Genomic DNA, 22333 nt, shown 5'->3' with positions numbered 1-22333 from the left:
GTGTGTTCCTGGGGAGCCCCACGTTGTGGCTCCCGGGAAGGTCCCCACATGAGGATGGGCTTTTTCCCCTGCCAGTGGCACCAGCAGTGTTTGCGCCTGACCTGGCACCTTGGAAAAGGGAGGCACCCTTTTCCAAGGTGCCAGGTCAGGTGCAAGCACCAGCTCACGTCAGCACCGGGGAGGATGTTGGCACAGAGGGCTGGCATCTGGCAAGGGAAGGGGTGACAGCTGTCATTCCTGCCTCGATCCTGCTGCCTGCTCCCTCTGACTCCCACAGCCCTCCTGCTGCACCCCACCGCCAACTATGCACATCCTGTGCTGGGGCAGCCCCATGGGAGGGAGAGACAGATAGGAGAGACAAGCACCCTGGGAAGGTTTGGGTGCCCCCAGAGCAAACAGCCCAGCAGCATGGGGCAGGCAGCTGGGGGATGAAGGCTGAGGGAGAGGAGGGTGCCAGGCTCCAGCCACACGGGTAGTGTCTGTCCCCTGCAAGGGTGGCACGTGGCAAAGCAGGACCCAGATGTTGACCCCAGTCCCTACCTCAGCCCCAACACCCCCACCCCCTGCCACTGCCCTGTTTCCACTTTGTGCCTGGGAGTCTCCAATGAACCAGGGATGGCTTAACCCAAACCCAGTGCTGCGCAGCTGGGGGATGCCTTGAATGCATTCACCCTTTCTGCCTGCACTAAAGGGGGGCAGGATGAAATAGCTGCTGGGGCTGGTACTGGAAGGAGCCCTAGGAGTCAGCTATGGGGCAGAGGATGAGCATGGCAGGGAGAGGTTGGTTATAGCTCTGGACAGTGAGGTTGATGTGGAGAAGTGCCTCCCCACTTCCCTCGCGGCTGGATCCAGCACCATCCTCTCCTCAGCCTCAGCTACCAGCCTGTCCTCCCTCAGACACGGACCAGCACCCAGGGACCACTCCCTCTGACCCAAAATGTGACTCCTGTGTGGTGGCTGCTGGCCCTGTGCTGGGCTGAATGCTGCCCTGGGCCGGTGGGTTCCAGCACAACCTGCCCATGCCGGGCTGGTGTTTGTGTTGCTTGCCACCATGTTTGCACTGCACACAGCGTGGCTGTTTGCACAGAGCCACAGGAGCCAAGCCCAGTGCTGGTGCCAGTGTCGGTGGTGGGCACGCTGCAGGCACAGCACACGCAGGGTGCTGCTTCCCGCTGGTGGCACCATGCTGGCCATGCCACCTCCCCATGCTCGACAGGGCATTACAGCTCTGCCCGCATCCTTCCCCCCAGCACACGCTGCAACATCCGCTGCAACCTATGTGGTGCTGTTCTCACGCTGGGATGGCCACAGCCCTGACGTGCTCCCGGCCTTTGCCATGAGCCCCGTCACCGGCAGCCCTGTTTTACCCCACTCTCTATTTGCTCAGATGTGACACATCCCTCCCCGGCGCACGTCCTCACATCCCCTTTCCCAGGAAGACCTATCATGGGGCTGTGCCACCCTTCCTGCCATGGACACAGGCACCGATGCTGCCTGAGGTTGGCCTTACCATTCCTTCAACAAAGCCTTGTGGAGTGCAGGAGGGTTTGGGGAGATGTTGATCCCCATCGACCGGTGCAGCAGGTCCATGCGGGTCACTAGAAGGAGGCAAGGACTTCCGCTGGACTCTGGTCCAGGCAGGTGGCTGTGGTGGCAGGAGCCAGCCACGCTGGGACCCCTGAGTGGCCCTGGTGTTGTGAAGTTGTTGTTTTGGGCTTGGCTCCCGTGTATTGGTCTGTGGCCAGTTGAAACTGGTTCACAGCTTTTATAAGGTGTGGGATGAGTGGGATCCTGCAAGTGCCGGCAGCTCCGGAGGGGAGCCCACACGTGTGGCTGTGGGTGCTGGTGGCCATGCGAGCCCACGTGCCTGGGGTGGATGGCGTGGCTCTCCAGGCAGCAGATGCCAGCTCACAACCCAGACCAGAGGAGGGGAACCATGAAGCTCCCTATCAGGGTTTTGGCTGCAGCATCTTCCCCTCCAGCACAGCCCCAGCAGCTGCCCTGCAACAGGAGGATTGGAGGGATACTGCCTGCCCACTGCTCTTCATCCAGCTCAACCAGCTCCTCAGCACCCCGGCAGGGCTGGAGTGGAGAGAGACAGCCAGGTAGGTGATGCTTTGTGAAGCCCAGCCTTTCAAAGCATTAGGAGATGCTGCTCTGATGGAGCCCACAGCATCTTCCAAGGCTGGTGGTTCCTCACATTAGTCCCAAAGCAGGGCTGCTCACCACCCTTTGCCCCTAGCAATGTGTGCACTGCTTGTGCTCTGCTTAAGTGACTTACTTCACAGGAGGGGGCAGGGTGTCAGCAGGGCGCAGGCAGTGATCCTGTACGGGCGCAGTGCCCTGGCTTCTGCTCATCCCTTTGCTGCCTCTGCAAGGCTTCAGCAGCTTAGCTGAGGCTGGGATGATGCTTTGTTTCTGCCCAGATCTGGCTGCCTGGCAGGTCTCTGGAGGTGACTGGGTGGGTAGGTCAGTGCAGGTTGGCTGGGGACGATGGGGACCAACAGGAAGGAACTGGGGCCAGCTGGTGTGAGGCAGGAATATGGCTAGGATGTCCCCACACTCCTCACTGTCCTCCACGGCTCAGGAGAGGAACAGGGACGTGGGCTGTGAGGGCCCAGAGGTAGAGATGGGTCTGTCTAGAGGGTCTAGGAGGGGGCAAAGCCAAAGAGCTGTGGCTATGGTAGCTCCCCCAGCCCTCTCCTTGCAGCACCCTGCTGTGGGCAGCAGCCGGCTCTGCTGCGGGGCTGCCCCATGCAGCGTGCCCAGCCACCCGCAGCACTGCGCCCACCCAAGGGGACAAAGGGAAGCTCTGTCTGCCCCTGGCAGTTGAATACTCGGCGGAGCCCAAGCATGGCGAACAGCTCAAGACATTTTGGTTTGACTCTGCTAACAGCAGGCCAAGCCCCAGCCCCAGCAGTGCCTAGGGACGGGTGGGTTGGGAGCAGCCCTGCAGAGAAGGACTTGTGAGGTCCTTGTCACTTGGGTGGCAGATGGGACATGATCCAGCTTCAGTGTGCACTTGAGCCCAGAACCTCCCCGTGTGCTGGGCTGCACCCCCAGAGCGTGAGCAGCAGTCGAGGGAGGGGATCCTGCCCCTCTGCTGTGCTCTGGGAGACCCCCCCTGCAGCCCTGATCCAGCTCTGGGGCAGCAGCACAAGAGGGACCGGGAGCTGTTGGAGTGAGTCCAGAGGAGGCCATGGAGATGCTGTGAGGGCTGGAGCAGCTCTGCTCTGGAGCCAGGCTGAGAGAGCTGGGCTGGGTCAGCCTGGAGAAGAGAAGGCTCCTGAAGGGAAGACCATACCGAGACCTTTCAGCATATAAATGGAGCTTATAAAAAAGACAGAGAGAGACTTTTTACCAGGGCCTGTAGTGACAGGACAAAGGGTGAGGATAAATTTAGGTGGATACGGGACAGAAACGTTTTATGATGAGGGTGCTGAGGCGCTGGCACAGGGTGCCCAGAGAAGCTGTGGCTGCCCCATCCCTGGCAGTGTTCAAGGCCAGGTTGGACACAGGGGCTTGGAGCAACCTGCTCTAGTGGAAGGGGTCCCTGCCCCTGGCACAGGGTTGAGCTGGATGGTTTGTGAAGGTCCCTTCAAACATAAACCCTTCTGTGATCCCGTAACTGGTGAAATCCCCTGATCAGGCCATTGGGGCAAGGTGTGGGTCAGCAGAAAAGGGGATGTGACCGCTGAGGCTGCCCATGTGCCCCTGCTCCATGAGCCCACTGCAGCCCCCTCTGAACCCTCAAATCCCTCCCTGTCTGTGCCAGTCCCATGCCAAGCTCATGGTAGATCCAAGCTGCAGATCCCATTGCCTGGCACAGGGCACAGCACTGCCTGCCCCGGGGCACAGCACTCTGTTCTGACCAGCACATCTCCTCTGGCAGGTGGATAAAGTTTGAGGAGAAGGTGGAGGATGGTGGGGAGCGATGGAGTGCACCACACGTACCAGCCCTCCCCCTGCACAGCCTCTTCCAGCTCAGGACGTGCTTGCAGAAGGGGACTCTGCTCCTGGACCTGGATGCCCCCAGTTTCAAGGAAATAATTGGTACATGGGGAACGCAAAGGTCACCTCCTGCGGTGGGCTGGTCTCTATAGATATCTGTATTTATATGTATCTATATAAATGTGCCGATGTGTAATAGGCAGGTGTCTTGTGTGGCTGTTTGCTGCTCCAGCAAAGTGGCCTTTCCGCCTGGCAGCCCTGCAGTGAGCAGTGATCCAGGGGGACTCAGGGCTCTCCCCATCCCTTTGCAGAAAAGGCTCTTTCCGGGCAGTCCGAGGGAGCGGAGCTGCAGCCAGAGCTGCGGGAGCGCCTGGCAGCCCTGCTGCTGCTCCAGCCCCGACACCAGCACACACTGACCCCACTGAGGCTGCTCGCCCAGCTTGGCCTCGCTCCCTGCAGAGGTAGGCACATGAGTGGCCACACACTTGTCACACCAGGCATCCTCCACTGCCACAACCAATACAGTGCACACATGGTTGCTGGCTGTTCCCTTGCACATATATTCTGCTGGTTGTTGCCTCTTTTTGCAGGAAAGGCCAAAAGCTGGGCTGAACCCGGAGCACAGCTCTCTGAAACACCTCTTAAGGAGCAGGTAAGGCAGGACGAAGCTTGGCTGAGAGCAGCTGCTGCATCCCGAGTGCCCAGCACTGCATCCCTTTCCTTGCAGCTGAGAAACCGGTTTAAGAAGAAGGTCCCGCCAGGCTCTGAGGCTGCCCACATTGCTGTTGGGGAGGTTGAGTTCCTGGAGAAGCCCTTCACCGCCTTCATCCGCCTCAGGCAAGCAGTGGCCCTCGGCTCATTGGCTGAAGTCCCTCTCCCCAGCAGGTAAATGGAGCATGGCTGAAGGCCCTGCATCCCTCTTCATCCCTGTCCCCACTCCCACCCATCCAGGACAGGGCTTTGCTTGCCAAAAGCAAAGGGTACAGCACCCAATGCCACACACAGCCCCAGAACCCTGGCTCACTACTTCCCCTCCTGCTTTTCCCAGCTCCTTAGGAGCATTCTGGGATGGGCTGAGAGTCAAGCATCTGCTGGGGGCCTGGGGGGGACGTCCCCTGGGTTATCATCACCTAGCTCTGCATTCACTGTCCTCCTTAGACGGGTGTGGGTGTTCCCCATGTGCTGTGCCAGAGCACAGGGGCTTGTGTCTGGGAAGAGGCACAGGTTTGCAGGAGCCTCCTGCCCTCCCACTGCCCATGATACACTCCCGAGGGCTGTGGTGGCTCCTGTGGCACTTTTGGTGTAGGGGGAAAGGAGCAGGGCGGGAGGTGTTCCTCCATGGTTGAGGAATATATCGTCTGAAGCCTTGAGGGGAAATGGTCAGCGTGCCCCTGGCGCTGAGAACTTCCTTAGGGAGCATGTGTAGGAGGCAGGCAGGGATCAGGAGGGACATTGCCACCTCCTGGTCACTCTGCCCACAGCACCGGTCCTCCGGGGGCTGGATAGAGCAGGACATCCATCCACCTCCAGCTCTCTCCTTGGTGGGAGACAGGTGGCAGGTCCCCGGGGAGCCCCCACTGGTCTTGAGGTGCTCACGACAACCCCTTGCCCTGTATTTTCCTTCCCCAGACAGAAGGGGAAGGAGCGTTTGTCCCTACCCATCCCTTTGCCCTGGTGGTATCCACTTTGTCAGCCGCCCTGGGCTGTCCCACCGGTAACAGCCACCATCCCAGAGCTATCTCCTACCCAAGTCCATCTCTAGGATCTTAAGGTTTTCCCATTGCCTTTCTGAAGATGCCTGGGTGAGAGCAGTCCCAGGTGGGTGCCATCACCCCCTGACCCCTCAGAGCAGGCTCCAGAAGGCCTCCAGCACTGACGCCGCATGTCAGGGCTGCACTGGTTCTGTCAAACCGTCTTCAGCCCTGTTCTTGCTGTCGGAGGAGTTTTCCTACCCCTCACTGGAGGTTTGCCTGGGGTACAATCACTGCAGCCTCAGGGTACCAGGATGGTAACTGCTTTTGCCAGTTTTGAAAAGGAGTAGTGGGTTTGGTTAAGCATTTGGATGGGCTGTCCCTCTGCAGACCACATTATTTTGCAGGACCCTCTGAAGGGTGAGATTTTAGCCACATTCCTTCAAGGACTCTGAGCCCTCTTTTCAATCTCCTCCATGTTCCTGGCAGTCTTATCAAACCTGCTGCCCGTGCAGCCCGCTAGCTCTCTCCCCAGTGCTAACACTGCTGCATCCTGCCTGTGAGCAGCATTCCCATAAGCAGGACCCCACAGACAGCCCAATCCTAGATCTCAAGCCACGCAAGCTTGCCCAGCCACCATTTCCAGAATTCCCACAGCACCATGGTCTCCCCTGGGAGAAGCATCCCCCAACAACGAGATGGCTGCTCAGGAGATATTCTGTCTCACCCACAGGTTCCTCTTCATTCTGCTGGGTCCTCAAGCCAAAGAGAAAGCCTACCATGAGGTTGGCAGGGCCATGGCTACACTGCTGACGGATGAGGTGAGCCTGGTGCATCACCCATGGGTGGTATGGGCTGGGATGAGGCCATGGCTGAGGGCATCGGGGCTCCTCTCCTCTGCAGGCAAGACTTTGACTCAGAAGTCAAAGGAAGAGGTGAGCTGTGGCCTCCCTTGCGTGGGATAAGAAAGCAAAGTTCTGGGGTTGGTCTATAGGATGTAGGTGCACCTGATGCACAGAAGTGGATGAGTGCCTTTCTTGGTGATGGCTACAGAGTGGGAGGAAGGTTCCGAGCGCCCAAATGCAGGAACATGGTAGTTAAACCACGTTCTCCCCGCAGTTCTTCCAAAGGGTTGCCCAGAAGGCTGAGCACCGAGGGGACCTCATTGCAGGGATGGAAGCGTTCCTGGATGAGCTGACAGTGCTTCCTCCAGGGAAATGGGACCCCAATGCCCGAATCCCTCCACTGAGCTGTCTGCCATCCCTGCACAGGAGGTAGGTTGGAGGGAGGGACCCACAACCTTGGCCAGCCCCTCTGCAGTATCCCATGTGGAGACCTCTGCCCATGACATTGGAATCTCTCTCTTTGGGGATGAAGCCACTCAGGAACCAACCTTTGCCAGTGAGGTCCTCCCAGCCAAGACCCTCCAACCAAGCCAATGAGCAGAGCTCTGGTCCCTGCTGCTGTTAGTCCTGCTGTCCCACTTAGCAGGGGATGGCAAAACCACTCCGTATGCCCCTCAGGCAGGAGCTGCTGGGAATGCTGAGCTTTGACACTCAGATGAGAAACTCATCCTCTGAGCTGGATCCCTCTGTCTCTGCCCAGCTTCTCCATGATAAACAGTCCTGTGAGGTCTGGATCCAGGGCTTGCTGAAGATCATGGCTGGGTTGGGACCAAACATGAAGGTCATAGAGTTCATTCTCCTTCTCCTGATGTTTCTCCTCCTCATTATCAGGGGATACCTGAGGTCCTCCCATCCCTGCTTGCACCCCTGTCTGCCCTCCATGTCCCCTCATAGCATCCCCTAGATGCAGCTGGCTCCTCAGGGCTCCAACCTGAAGCTTCTTGTCTCATGCTCTGCTCTGTCACAGGACTGCAGTGCATCCACCAGACCGGCAGTCCCACAGCAATGGGGACATGGCAGCAGGAGGAGACAGAGCCAACCCAGGGTACCCATGCACTGGGGAGGAGCTGGAGAGGACAGGCAGGTGAGTGCCTGGAAGGATGCCGGAGGTGGGATGTGCAGCAGAATGCAGGGTGCTGAATTCGGGGCAGGGCGCTGCCTCTCCCCAGCACATGGGGCCACCACGTTCAAACCCCTTTGGGCCAGTCCCAAGGGAAGGGACTGTTCCCTGCCCTGCAGCAATGCTGGGCGGTGATGGCCAATGTGGGGGGGCTGCTCTGAGACGTCCCTGTTCTGCCCCAGGCTTTTTGGGGGGCTGCTGCGGGATATCCGGAGGAAGGCGCCGTGGTACAGCAGTGACTTCTCCGACGCCCTGCACCCCCAGTGCCTCTCAGCAGTGCTCTACATCTACCTGGCCACGGTCACCAACGCCATCACCTTTGGGGGCATGCTGGGAGACGCCACTGCCAACATGCAGGTCAGTGCAGCCACAGGGTACCCTGCACCAGCCCCATGGGTCTGCTGGGTGCCCATCACTACCTGGTGAGCAATAGGTGCTCCTGGGGCATTCTGAGCATCACCTGGATCCTGCGCCCTTCCCGGTCCTCTGCAGCCCCCAGGCATTGACCCTGAGCACCGAGGGAGGTGTGGACAGATGCCTACAGCTGTGCTGCTGTTGGGGACAGGCCCAGGACTCTTGCCCCTTGGCGCCTGGCACCCATTCCCTGTGTTTCAGGGGGTGCTGGAGAGTTTCCTGGGCACAGCCTTTGCCGGCTTCGTCTTCTGTCTCTTTTCTGGCCAGCCCCTCACTATCCTGAGCAGCACTGGCCCCATGCTGGTCTTCGAGCGCCTCCTCTTCTCCTTCAGCCAGTAAGTGCCCTGCCAGAGATGGTTCCCTGGGCCACTGTCCCCTGGCTGGGGCACAGGACACCATCATGCCAGGAGGGTGTCACTGTTGAGTGTTGGGGTCACCCTTCCCACCAGGGACCACAGCCTGCACTACCTGGAGTTTCGCCTCTGGATTGGGCTCTGGGTGGCCTTTTTTGGTGTGGTGTTGGTGGCCACCGAGGCCAGTCACCTGGTGCGGTACTTCACCCGCTTCACCGAGGAAGGCTTCTGCGCCCTCATCAGCTTGATATTCATCTACGACTCCCTGAAGAAGATGCTGAGCCTGGCAGACACCTTCCCTATCAACTGGCAGTACCGGCTGGACAACGTCACCTCCTACAGCTGCGTTTGCAACTTGTCCAGCCCCGGTGAGCCCAAACAGCCACTGGGCTGGTGGGAAGCAGGGGGCGGCTGCATGGGGCTCCGCTGGGACCCAGCCCCCCAGCTAGATGGGAGAAGGTGCTGGAGGAGGTGGTGGCTCAGCCCCATCCTTGCCTACTGGACCACATCAGCACCTTCCTCCACTCCCCTCCATGCAGTCTGTCCACCCATCCCTACCTCCTGGCACTGCCCAGGCACTGGGCAGTGCAGTGCCAGGAGCACAGAGAGCCTTGATCCAGATCCTGTGGCTCTGGGAGAGGGGATGCCAGGGGCTGGAGGTGGGCATTTGGTGGGTGGGTTTGCACTGCTGGCTTTGCACTGCTGCTTCTAGCCCGATCTGTAAATCAGAGGGTGTTCCCTAGGGCCTGAAGATGTGTCCACACTGACCCTGCAGTGTGTACCAGAAACACCATGTACCAAAAGCACCAACCTGGGACCAAGGGTGCTGCTGGTGCTTCATGAAGCCCTTCACAGGAGCTTCCCTCTTGGTGTTTCCTGAGCATCAGCCGGTGCTGGGGCCTCAGGAGTCCCATAGGGCCCCATCCAGCACCTGAGCCCTTGGGGAGACCCTAGGGAGCCACCCTGATGGCAGCAGAGTCCCAATCATCCCTGATGGAGTGTGCTGGCACCCTGACCCCCCCATCCCTTGCAGGTCACAGCTCCGCAGGGAACAACACACCGCTCCCATCAGCACTGGCCCCCCAGCAGGTACAGCCCCTGCTCTCAGGCAGGCAGGCGAGGGGCTGGGGGCCCAAGGTGCCCATGGCCCCTCCTTGCCACCCACTCTGTTCCTGCAGCCTCCCACAGCCCCCACTGGGCTGAGCAGGAGCCAGTGCCTGGAGCAGGGAGGGCAGCTTCTGGGGACAAGCTGCCAATACGTGCCCGACATCACCCTCATCTCCTTCCTGCTCTTCGGGGGCACCTTCCTCTCCTGCTCTGCACTCAAGCGCTTCAGGAGCAGCCGCTACTTCCCTGCAGGGGTGAGCACCCTTCAGCCACCCCTCCCAGTGGTGTGGGGATAGCTCTGGGTGCTGTGACCCAGAGGTGCTCTGGGCCAGCCCCTCACCCTGGGCAGCCCAGGCCAAGCCCCTTCCGTCTGCAGGTGCGGAAGCTGGTGAGCGACTTCGCCATCATCCTGGCCATCCTGGCCTTCTGCGCCGTCGATGCCACCCTAGGCCTGGAGACTCCCAAGCTCCTTGTCCCCAGTGAGCTGAAGGTGCTGATGGGGTGCTTTTGCGGGCAGTGGGTCTGTGCACCCCACAGTAGCCATCCTGCCATGTTGCTGCTGTTCACAGGTCCAGCCCTATAGGGATGCAGGTTGTGCCCCAGCAAAAGAAGGGGTTGAACTGCAGCAGGTCCCATGCTCTGTAAACAACCTGGCTTGATCCTGCACTAACCACGTCATGGTACAGCTCACGCTGGAGCTGGAGCCACAAGCTCAAGCCCAGGCTTGGGTTCCCCACCCTGGGTGTGGAGCGTGGCTGGCAGTGCCTCAGAGCAGCCTGTGCTCACCACCACCTCCTTGGACTTGCCATTATCAACGCCCAGTGCCATGTCCTTCACCTGCTCCCCAGGGCACGTGCCCAGCTTTTGGCTTGGGATGCTCAGCAGTAGCCGCCTGCTCTGCCTTGGGGTGGGTTGGTGGGTCACACTGTCCTGCATCATCCCCAGGATGAGGGAGGATGCTCCTCCTCTCCCCATGTGGAGCATCCCTGGGGCTGGTCCTGTCACCCGGATGGGCTGCAGACCCTGCAGGCAGGTGGGAGCTGCCATGACTCTTCTGCTCCCTGCAGCCCACAAACCCAGAACGGGGCTGGATCATCTCCCCCTTTGGAGCCAACCCATGGTGGGTCTGCCTGGTGTCTGCAGTGCCTGCTGTGCTTGTCACCATCCTCATCTTCATGGACCAGCAGATCACAGCTGTCATCCTTAACCGCAGGGAGTACAAGCTGCAGGTGAGTGGGGACATGGGACAGGCAAGACCCAGCCAACAAGGAGGACCCAAGTACAGGCTGGACCCCAAGGGTCTGGGCACAGCCAAAGAGAGAGCAGCACTCTGACCCATTGGTAAGGTGGGCAGACCCCACTGTGCCCCTCTGATGCTGCTGGGGAGATGCCTCATCCCCAGCTCTGCTGCCTCTCCTGTTGCAGAAAGGAGCAGGCTTTCATCTGGACCTCCTCTGTGTCTCCCTCCTGATGGTTGCCACCTCTGCCACTGGCCTCCCCTGGTATGTCTCGGCCACTGTCATCTCCCTGGCACACATGGAGAGCCTGAGAAAGGAGAGCGCAACCTCAGCCCCCGGCGAGCACCCCGAGTTCCTGGGCATCAGGTACACGTGAGCTCAGGGACCTCCTGCCTGTGGCTGCAGTCAGGGGACAGGGACATACCCATGCTGCCCAGCAGAGCTGTTTTGGTGGCTGCTTGTGTTTCCCCGGGAATGCCATAGTTCCATCAAAGCTGAACAGAGAGGAGACCCTGGAGAGGGCAGGTGTGGGCTGTGGGCTCCTGGGGGACCCCTGGCACCCTAACATCAGTGCTGTGCCTGCAGGGAGCAGAGGCTGACAGGCATCGCTGTTTTTATCCTGACGGGACTCTCTGTCTTCATGGCACCTGTTCTCAAGGTAGGAAGCCTGGTGCTGGGTTTGGCCTCTTGTCCAAGGCAGGGGGCAGCCACATCCTGTAAAGCTGGGAGGCTTCTAAGCCGTCTGTTGTTCATCCCATGGATCCATCACAGAAGCCTGGCTGGCAGGCACAGGGAGCTGAGTACTGTGTGGGAAGGGGCTGGGTGAAGGGCTTGGCGGGAACACCGCAGGACAGTGGGCACAGCAGCACACTGCTGCCCATGTCAACCTCCACATGGGCATCAGGTCCCTTCCTGTCCCCAAACACACCCACCACCACCCTCCACACTGCCCCGTGGCAGGGTGAGCCTGGCTGGTGTTGGCTCTCGCTTGTTGCTTCTGCCACATTAGGCAGAGCCACTCCAGTACATCCTGGCCACATCTGGATTACATGGGGCAGGAGGAGGTCCCTTTACCTCTGTTCTCACCTCTGAGGATGGCCTTGTAAAGCCTTTGATGTGGACCCCCACAACATTCTTACCTCCAAATTGGAAAGATATGGGATTGATGGATGGACTGTTAGATGGATCAGGAACTGGCTGGATAGCGGCATCCAAAGAGCAACAGTGGATCAATGTCCAAGTAGAAACAAGTGGTGTCCCTCAAGGGTCCCTACTGGCATCAATACTATTTAATATCTTCATCAATGACATAGCCAGTGGGATCAAGGGCACCCTCAACACATTTGCCAAGCTGAGTGGTGTGGCTGACACGCCTAAGGGAAGGGATGGGATCCAGAGGGACCTTGGAGGACATGGGCTCATGTGAACCTCAGAAGTTCAGTGAGGCCAGATGCAAGGTCCTGCAGTGGGGCTGCTGCAGCCCCAGTGTCAATACAGGCTGGGGATGAATGGGTTGAGAGCAGCCCTGAGGAGAAGGACTTGGTTGGACTGGTGGGTGACAAGACAGGATGACCTGGCCATGTGTGCTTCAGCCCGGACACACCCCCCTCCCGAGTGCTGGGCTGTATTCCTAGAGCATGAGCAGCAGGTCAAGGGAGGAGATTCTCCTCCTCTAGTGTGCTCTGGTGAGACCAGAGCTTGGTGCATGTTTCCCCTCTCTGAGGACTGCGTGTCCCCACACAAGCAGTGTAGCTGGGAGCAGGTCCAGACATTAAAGCCCTTGAAGCCATGAAATTAAACTGGGCTGTTGGAAATGAAGGAAGCAAAAGCTGCGTGTGAGTTTTATGCAGGGGAGGATGCTCAGCGATGGCAGCCCTGTGGGGAATCGCACGCCGCTGACCCTTGCCCCCGTCTTGCAGCACATACCAATGCCGGTGCTGTACGGGGTGTTCCTGCACATGGGGGTGGCAGCGCTGAACAGCATCCAGGTGAGCGGGGCTGTGCCGGGGTGCTGGGGAGGGGGAGGCTGTGTTGGGACTGGCTTCACACCCGCTTTCACTGTGCAGCATAGCCCCTGTGTGATGTGCAGCCTGGCACGGGGTTCAGGAGGACAGAGCAACCTTCCTGGTGCAGATGAGAGGGGAGGGGAGGTGTCTGGGTTGCTGAGGAGCACTGCTGCACTGATAGAACAGTGGCTTGGGAGAAGTGGAAGGACCAGTGGATAACCCAGACTTCCTCTCAAAGCCACAGGGATGTCCCCATCTGAGAGCTGCAGGCAGAGCTGGGACTTGCTGGTCCTTCACTGCTTGCATTGCCATTGATGTACCAGCTCTGTTTCTCTGCTGAGAAACCCACAGAAAGGAAAAAAATCCCCACTCCAGAAATATCTACCTTTTTTTATTTTCCTCTAAATGGCACATTTTCCTTGCAATTACCCAGCTCTGGATGACAGGCTAGGAAACCCCCTCACTCCTTCAGTCTGCTTGGGGAATCCGGGGTTGAGCTCTGGCAAAGACAGCAGCAGTTTCCTGCAGGCAGGGAGGGGAACCAAGGGGTTGTCATCTCTCAGTTAACCCTTTAAGATCAGCTTGAGTCCTTTCTAGATGCCTATCTGGAGCAATGGACCCCTTGCCTTGCATTCACACTCGCCCATCACAGTGTTGGCCAGTGCAGCTGGCAGGAGGGCTGAGTTGTGGAAATAATGCCAAACCTATCCAACTGTGGGCCCAACAGGGAGATGGGTGAGATGCCTGCAAGCTGGTGTGACCCACACTCTGTCCTCTTACTACAGCTCACAGACCGTGTGCGGCTGCTCCTGATGCCAGCCAAGCACCAGCCAGACCTTGCCTACCTCCGGCATGTGCCCCTGCGCCGAGTGCACCTCTTCACCATCATCCAGCTGCTGTGCCTGGCTCTGCTCTGGGTTGTCAAATCCACTGTGGCTGCTATTATTTTCCCAGTGATGGTAAGAGATCCCTTTTAATTGGGCAGCACTGCTTTGGAGCCAGGCTGGGTGCTGCCCACATATGCCCTGAGCATCACCGGAGTGATCACCACCATCACCTGGGCATGAGACATGGGTGGGATCACATGCAATGGCAAGGCATGTTTGGGTGCTCAGACCCCCAAGGGCTGCCAGGTCCCTGCAGTTCATGGCTTGGCACCAGCCTTCACCTCCTGGTTTGGAGCTGTCACTGCTTTGCAGGAGTTGTATGAGCATCACCCCTTGTGACCAAGGCAGGAGAGGTGACATGCCACCTCGCTGGCATTCACGGGGGGACAGACGGGATGTGACAGGGACCATTCTGTCCGTTCCCTGGCCCCCAGCCCCAAGCACTGTGCGATGCTGATCCGCAATTTTGCTCTGGCCCCAGCTGCTGGCCCTGGTGGGGATCCGGAAGGCACTGGAGCGTGTGTTCTCCCTGCATGACCTGAGCTGGCTGGACAGCCTCCTGCCTGAAACCGCTAGTGGGGAGGCAGAGCGAATACAGGCCAGGAGGCAGAAGAAGGATGAAAGCAACAGCGAGGAGGTGGGTGATGTGCTGGATAGCGCGCTCCCTCGCAGTCACCCCTGAGCGTGCTGGTGCGGGGCTGAGCCCGGCCTGGGCCAGGGCACGGAGCTGCCTGGTGAGAAGGCGGCAAGTCCTGAGCCCTCTTCCTTCTCCCTCCAGTGTGAGCTGATGCATCGCCAGGGACCAGAGATTAACATCTCCGTCAACTAGGCTCGCAGTCGGGATGCAGGGCACGGTGAGGGGCAGAGGGGACTGGGGACAGCCGTCTGCTCCGTGCAGCATGAGGACCGTAACCCCCCCAGGGGGCAGATATGACCTTCCGACCAGCCGGGCCCGGCCCTGCCGCGGGCAGCGCCTCGCCCGCAGGCCCCGTCCCGCCTGCTCCCGGACACGGGGACCCGCAGCCCCCTCCCACCCGCACGCTCCGGTCTCTCCCCGCTGCCCCCCCTCGGTCGCTGCCGTCGCCCCTCCGGGCATGTCCCCGGCTGTGACAGGGGCCACGTGGCCGCGCCAGTGACGTCACAGCGGGCGGAGCGGAGTGACAGCTCGCTCAGCCTATGGCGGGCCCCGCTCGGGACGGGTGCGGGAGAGGGAAGGGAGGGGGCGGGCCGCTCACCTCGATATGCAGCGCGCGGCGTCAATGGCCGCCCGCGACAGGCGGGCGTGGGATCACTTGCGCTGACGGAGACCTTCAGAGGGGTTCGAGGGGGAGGAGGGTCCAGGGCACGGCAAGAGCCAGTGGGGTGGCGCCAGACGCCTTGCGTTGTGAGCGATGTGCGCTGTGGCCAATCAGAACCCGCGGGTCCCGGATTCGCTCTGACCGGCATCCCGCTCGCCCCGTGGGCGCTCGCAGCTGTGGCGAGGCGCGTGACTGATGTTCCAGGCTGCCAATCGGCTCGCGGGGAGTTCAGGAAGTGAGGCCGGGGGAGCGGGGCGGGGCGGCGGGCTCTAACCGCCTCGGCGTGCGCTCTCAGGGCAGCATGCTGGGAGCGCGTGACGCCATCCTGAGTGACGGGAGCCGCCGCCAATGAGGAGCCGCTGTCGGCAGAGCGAGCCCAATAGGCGCGGGCGGAGCGGCGAAGGGGGGGCGGCGCGGCGCCCGCGGCCGGGTAGGGTGTGAGAAGTTAGTGGCGCTGCTGCGGTGCCGTGAGGGGACGGAGACGGCTGGGCTCTGCGAGCGGCGGCGGCCCCACATCAGCGCGATGCTCACGGACGGCACCGCCGCCCCCGTCGGCGACGAGGAGATCGACTCGGTCGCTCCCCGCGCGCCGCCCGCCGCCGAGCCGCCTGCCGCGGCTGGGCCTTCCCCGCTGGGCTTGCGGGCCGTGCGCCTCTTCGGGGAGGCCGGGCCCGGCGGGCCGGGAGGCCCCGGCGCACCCGCAGCTGGCGAGGCCGCCCTCGACTTCAAGCTGGCGGCCGCCGTGCTGCGGAGCGGGGGCGGCGGCGGCTCCGGCAGCGACGAGGACGAGGTGTCCGAGGTGAGCGATCCCGCCGGCGGGCCCGGCCCTCCCCCTCCCCTCTGCTGCTTCCTGACAGGCCCTGCCGCCCGCCTCCCGCTCGCCGCGCCGGGCCCGCCGCCGCCAGCCGGGCGCTTGGCGCCTTACCGACCGGGCGCGGGGGTCACGGGCCGCACCACACCCCGCTTCCCCCCGCGCCGGCCCGGGCCTCCCCGCCGCCATGGGCGTGAGCGGCCGCACCGGAGCCGCGGGGGCGGGGTCCCGGCGGCTCCGCACGGGCAGGGCGGCCTTGGGCCTAGTGCTGAGGCCGGGGAGGACGGAGCGAGCATGGGGAGGGGGTCTCGGTACCGCCCCGCCTGCACCCTCCCGAGGCGATCTGGCCCTCCGCTTGCTGCTGCCTTCTTGCATGCGGAGGGACAGGGAAAGATGTCTCCCGTGCTGCTGCCTCCTGATCTCTAGGAGTGGTTTCTACTTTGAACTAGGTTTGGAGGGGGAGGTGAGATCCTCCACCCAGCGGAGAACAAAGTAAAGCCTCCGGCCCCCGGTATTGCTGCCCTGGACTTGAGAGGAAAGATATGGGATTCCCAGACTCTGCTAAATTCCTTATTTCTATACATACATATATATATACACACACGCATACACTTTTATGCAATAGAAATACTTCTTGCTCAACAAAATGGAAGAGGGTAATGGAGGTGTCTTCCTTTGATCTTCCAAACCTGCAGAGAGTTTGAAAGGAAGGGTGTGGGGGAGGGCCTGGAGCCTTATCCCATCCCAAATGGAACATTGTTGGGTCTGTAAATGTGCGTCTACTACTGCTTTATGTAGCCTAGGGAGAAAAGATAAACAAAAGCTTTTATCTGTCACTACTGCCCACTCATCCTACACCCATGAGTGAATCTTATTTCCTTAAATTTCTGCTTTTAGAAAGACTACTTGGGATCACAGTTGCCATTGTAGCCCTTATGTAGCCCCGGTGGAGAGGAGAAGAATGTGGCTAGTGCTTGCAAGCTTGTTGCAGTTCCAATGCTTTGTACTTCTGTGTGCTTCTGCAGGAGGAAGAAGATGGTAGCTGAGGCCATACATACCTGTTTTGCTTTGAGGTCCAGGAGTAGGTGCTTTGGGATGTGTCCATATTTCTTTGGAAGAAGTAGAAGGAGGGGACCCTGCATTCATCATTTTTGCCTTCCATTGAGGATCCTCTTCTGTCCATCCTTCCTGAGACCCGAACTGGCTGGTCTTATCTGAATAAAAGTGATTAAACTGATGTAGACCCACATTTGCACTTTGCTTATGACCCCCTCACGGAGTTAAACATTGTGTTAACAGCATGATGTTTAACTAAACTAAAATTGTGATGCTCAGGCAGTTGAGTGGTTGCGTGTGAGCCTTACTTGTGTGATTGCTATCCTGAGCACAGGATGATATGAGATTACATCTTCAAGTACGTACCTGTTTCAGGGAGCTGGAAGGTCCATTGTAAATGGAATCGATGAGTTTTTGCTCTCCAAGATGTCTTTTGTGTCATGATTTAATGTGTGTTTGAAGATACTAAAGCAGTAGTTACTGAACCTGGAAAACAATGATAAATCGGTGTTTGTGGCTCTGTACAAGATGAGCAGGGCTCTGCTTTGGAAGCTTATCCTTTTTGAACCCGCCCCATTATTTAAAGGACGTGAAGATTGAGCAGCTGAGGTGTTTACTAAGCGCTCTATTGGTCTTTTGACTAATAGCAAGTATTAAGAAAGGCAGCCTATTAGAAATAATGTGTCTGGGAGGTTGGCATTCAGGTCAAAAAAAGAAGGGCTTCAAACAGCTGTTAAAGTAAAATTACTCATTTGAAAAACCTGGGGAAAGCTTTCTGACTGAAAATATTTAATAAAGGAGAAAATAAAAAAAGGTTGGAATAAAAATACTTGGAGATTTCCAGAACACACATTGAGGAATTGGGCTAATCTGGAAGCTGAAATTGCCTGGGGAGTTGGTCTGTCTTGTTTCTGGTTGTGGAAAGTAACCTGGGGAAGAGGCATGGGTGGGAGGATGTGCCCATGTCTGTGCACGGTGCTGGACTCTTCCTGAGGGTGAGAGCACCAAGAGTGATATTGTATGTATGAGAACTAAAGAAGCACCTGCTGCCAGTGGTTTGGTTTTTGTTTTAACAAAGAAAAGTCAGTTAAACTCCTGGGATGGAACACTGCAATCCTTGAACAGCACTGCCTTGAAAACCCAGTGACTGTTTGGACTGTGGTCTTGTGCCATGAGTCACTGATCTGGGTGTATGCCTTCAGCTATTACCAGTGAGTGGAATTAGTGAGAACTAGAAGGGAGAATTAAAATAAATAAAATGAGTGTTTGCCATCCTGCCTTGTTCTGTACTCCTGCCTCTGCTTTTGAAGTCCTAAAAATAATGGTACAATATTCCGCAGGCTCTGCTGTGTGTCTGCAGTGCTTTTAGGTTTTGTATCCTTGTATTAGTCCAAGTTTAATATGCTAAAATAATTGGATTAGCCAAAATGGCAAATTAGGGAGAGAATAAAATCACCAGTGAAGCTCAGGATGAGGAATGCAATGAAGTATTTATCTAGAGAATGAAAAGAGCAATAGATTTTAGCTTAACTTTAAAGAAATATATTGCATTTCTTGTATCAGATGTTCAAGTAGTTTACGGTGGGAACACTGTCCCCATTTTACAGGTGAAGACAGGGTACTGTTTGTTGTTCTGCCTTGCAGAACTGGAAGAGAACTGAAAGCTTTCTGGTTTCCTAGCTCAGTGACCACTTATGGGAGTCACCAGGCTGTGGCTGGGAATGCAGGGACTGAAGTGGGTCCCGTATAAATGAGTTGTGTCAGGTCTGTAAGGTAGAATTTAAATGCAGCTGTACAGAATATTTTCTAGAATTACCAGTTAAAATTATCACATGCAAATAGAGACAATTGCAAGCTGAAGCATGCCTTTGGGCATGGAGGGATGAGGCCAGGAGGCTTTGTGCTGTTTCTGTGTGAAATAGAAAGCATTTGGAGAAGCTTTTGCCACTGATTGCAGTCTGAGAGATGAGGTGGTTTTGACCTCAGTGTAGATAGTCACCTTCTAAGCTTGATCAGGGTTTGGAAACTACCCGCAACTTACTTAGAGTGAGATCTTGGTGTAATTTTAAGTGTATTACTACTGCTCCTTGTGAATTTTGGTGGCACTTAAAGTGGTGCCATAGGCATGAGCATTAAACAGCCTCCTCCATGCTAGTTGTGAAGCCTGTAGGTCAAGGTGAAGGTATGCTGGCAGGGTGGTGATTAATAGTGTGTGTAGATGAGGTCCATCGGGTCCTTGGTGGTTGAGAGCTTCTGGCCACAAAGCACAGAGGTTCTTATCAAAAACCATTGTGGCAGACAACTGGGCTGTACAAACAGAGACTTGAAGCAGGTGATAAATATGGCAGTGTTAGTGCTCACAGGATTGTGTGGTTTGCTGATCTGTTGTAAATCAAGTAGGAGAAGCCAGCTGTGCTGGCAGAAGTACCAGAGGAGCTTGGAGCTCAGTTCCGTAAGTGGCTTTTGGTGGTGAGCTTATCAATGCAGCAAGTCGTTTGTGTTCTGTGATTCAGGGTTTTGGAGGACTTCAGTGGCAACTGGAGCTCACCCACCTCTTGGCTATGGAGTCAGCTCAGCTCTCAGCTTCCCTCTCCAGAGCAGGCTGCCTGCCTCCACTAGCTTGCCTTACTTAAGCCTGTACCTATTGCATAAGCCTCTGGGGATATTTACATAAAGCATAATTAAAAATTAGACATAACCTGCCTCCTGTGATGAGTAGAATTAATAGTTGAATGGCATGCACTCTAGAGTCAGTACTTGGAGATTTTGTCTGGGGCTTTGTCTTCATCCCCCCATAAATCTGAGTCCTCTTAATTTTTAAACTGGGTTTTGAATTCAGAGTAAATACTGAGGTAGTTGTTTTAAATTGACAGTGTAGTCTGTTAAAGTCGTTGCTATGTGAACCTGCTGAACATGGCGCTGCTTCTTGAATGACATACATGGTATAGCTTTGACTTCTTAGATTAATCCTCATACATTTCAATTTTTCTGTATTATATTTGAATTAATATAAATGGCAGCAGTCTCTTGACCATAAGGAATAGTAATTCAAAAAGCTGATGTAAATTCAGGTAGATGATATTAGGCAGAAAAGCCTTTTCTCTGAAAAAATGTAAGTTTCAGTTTAGCAGTTAATGTTTTTCTTCCTTTGAGCAGCTCTTTCAAAGTGCAAGGATTAAGAGATGGAACAAACTGGAAAATTCTCTTCAAGAATTATTCACTGATTAGAATACATGGAGGGTTGATGGATCCAAAGGTATTGAGATGTGATGCTGAAGGATTCAAAAAGCTAATTAGGAGTAGGGTGTTCATTCCCAGCCTGACTTGGCATTCTAATTCCTGGAAAAATCTTGGTAGATATCTCAGTAACTTTGAAAGTCTGGCCTGGGGTAGCCAGAAACAATCTGTCTGGTTGTGGGTAACGCTTACTATTCAATAACCCTTTAAAATTAACTGATTTCCAAAGTTTGTTACAGAACTCTTAGTTTCCCTTTAATGCAGCTTGACCCAGTTGAGTACATGACCTAAAATAAATGTCAGCAACCGTTTTCTAATGATAGGTGTAGAAAGTAAAGATGTGAAATACTACTGTGTAATTATATAAATATGTGGTGCTGCCCCTTGGTAAGGAGACATCCACCAAATTTAGCAGAACATCTATATTGAGTTACAAATTTGCACATAGGTTTCACCAGTCAATTAGTTACAGTGTGAGGTGGGGAAGAAGGGTTCATTTGAGCATTAATGCAAGGCCAGGCTACAGCTGGTAAGCCACGAGTCCTTATGTTCTGGTTCAAATTGGGGCTACTCAGCTGCTCCTATGTGGGCTTGACAGTGGGATGCTCTCCTCGTGTCAGAGGATCCTGAAATACAGCTGTAAGGACAGCTGGATGGTGCTGTGCTTAGAAAGCTCAAACCATCCTTGTGACGTTCACTCTGAAGGGTGAGTGTGGAGAGAAGGGCAGTCAATGTAAAGGGACTCCTTTTCTTCCACACATGTGGACTGCCCTTTAAAGTTGGGAGCATCGACATTACTGAGTTGGCTGCTTGTTAGAGGAGGTCAGATCTGGGGTTTAGACCCTACAGGTGAGGAGGCTGCATAGCTTTGATCTTAGCAGGTCATTTGAGTTCTTGCAACATGCATGAAGATTCCTTAGAAGTATCAAGCTGTTTAGGGTAAAAGTGACTCCTGGATTTAAAATAGAGGCAAGTCTGACTTATATGTAAAAAAAAAGAACCTTTCTTAGGTTTGTTTCTCACTTAAAACTTAATGAAGCAAGAAGAATAACTTGTGCATCTTGTGTGAGGACTGTGTGCAGATCTCAGTGTTTAAGTTGATCTCTGAAGCTTCAGTCTTCGGTAGGGTGCTTTTAATTTCCTTCTGTGGATACTGTGAGCAAAACTTCAAAAATCAGTGATTTATTCAAGTACTCTTGTAAGTTTGGGATTTTTTTTGTGAGCCAAGTGCTTGGCTCCAGGGATTATCTTATAGAAACTTTCTCGTTGATTCCACTGTTGATAAACTGTTAAATTAGTTTACCTTTCAAATGATAATGTTTTTTTGTAGCAACCTTGTATTGTAGTGTATGTTATAAATCCATGTTTCCTCTGAATAAGAGGGAAAAGGGGTACAGGTGAATTAATATTTGGATATAAGAGTTCATTTAATTAGGGTTACATGCTTGTCTGAGCTCTAACCTCTGGGTATACCCTATTAATAGCAAGTTTCTGTATTTCTGCCCCCCTCTGCTTTAACTGAGTCTTGCAGATTCTTCTGAAACTTCCTTTCATCTTTAGCTCTTCTGAAGCATCCTTTGAAAGAAGTGTCCTAGACCCAGAAGGGTTACTCATGGTTGAGTTACTATGTTGTATTTGTCAGAATGCTGGTGGTGAAGGTGAACATGTGTGAATGGCTCCTATGACCAGGGGAGGTTTTGGGAGCTACCTGACTGTATATCTGTCCTGCAGGAAAACTGTTTCCTATTTATCACATAACGAGATAGATGTTTTAGTGGCTGATGAACAACTGAAAAGCACCTCTCTGGTATTTTTAACATTTCCTGGGCGTTAAGTTTCAGCTAGGTCCATAAGTTACTCTCATTTGCCTTCAGTAAAACATAGAGATTACTAATTAACTAAGAATTTCTTCTAGGAAAATCCCTAACCTTGTTGAACTCTTCTCTTTCCAAAATCATGAATAAAACGAATGGTGTCACGTGGTGAGTAGGTAGTGAATCAGTCCTACTTCAAACCAAGGGAAAAGAGGAGGCTGATTTCAAGCAATGTTCCTCCATCCTGGTAGCTTCAGAGCATTGCCTGTTGGGAGCATGTGTTCATCACAATGTGACAGGTTAGCCAGGGGAAAAGGGAGTCTGTGAGGTGGATACATACCATTTAGGACTTGTGAGGGCAAACTCAATACCTTATATAAATAAAATATATAAAGGGACCTCAAGGATCATCTGGTCCAACCTTTCTAGGCAGCGCATGACCCAG

General features: G+C 55.6%; 2 protein-coding genes across 18 annotated transcripts in view; both read left to right on the top strand.

The window, feature by feature from the left end:
* Positions 1 to 1851: 1851 nt before the first annotated feature.
* On the top strand, positions 1852 to 14501 carry SLC4A9 (solute carrier family 4 member 9; the record flags this gene model as incomplete). The annotated part of the gene is made up of 21 exons (XM_080626926.1): positions 1852 to 2105; positions 3893 to 4053; positions 4263 to 4412; positions 4542 to 4603; positions 4679 to 4836; positions 6376 to 6463; positions 6762 to 6916; positions 7515 to 7631; positions 7850 to 8024; positions 8283 to 8416; positions 8531 to 8802; positions 9468 to 9523; positions 9613 to 9795; positions 9918 to 10031; positions 10609 to 10770; positions 10967 to 11145; positions 11365 to 11437; positions 12699 to 12767; positions 13571 to 13744; positions 14154 to 14309; positions 14451 to 14501. 21 exons carry the CDS (start codon positions 1852 to 1854, stop codon positions 14499 to 14501), a joined length of 2943 nt encoding a protein of 980 aa, XP_080483052.1.
* A 749-nt stretch (positions 14502 to 15250) lies between these two features.
* ANKHD1 (ankyrin repeat and KH domain containing 1) overlaps positions 15251 to 22333 on the top strand; it is a gene marked incomplete at its 3' end in the record, with an annotated part of 102388 nt that continues 95305 nt past the window's right edge. For 9 of the 17 annotated variants that reach the window (XM_080627412.1, XM_080627411.1, XM_080627422.1 and 6 more), the window contains exon 1: positions 15262 to 15769. In XM_080627412.1, coding sequence (XP_080483538.1) covers positions 15494 to 15769 — 276 coding nt within the window. In that variant the 5' untranslated portion in view covers positions 15262 to 15493. Of the gene's footprint in view, positions 15770 to 22333 lie in introns of all 17 variants that reach the window. The other 8 variants (XR_013957827.1, XR_013957828.1, XM_080627419.1 and 5 more) reach the window with 6 other exon arrangements.

The sequence above is a fragment of the Psittacula echo genome, assembly GCF_963264785.1.
Source record: "Psittacula echo genome assembly, chromosome: 11".
Lineage (NCBI taxonomy): Eukaryota > Metazoa > Chordata > Aves > Psittaciformes > Psittacidae > Psittacula > Psittacula echo.
The sequence above is the reverse complement of the archived record's forward strand: the minus strand, read 5'-3'. Positions and strand labels throughout refer to the sequence as shown.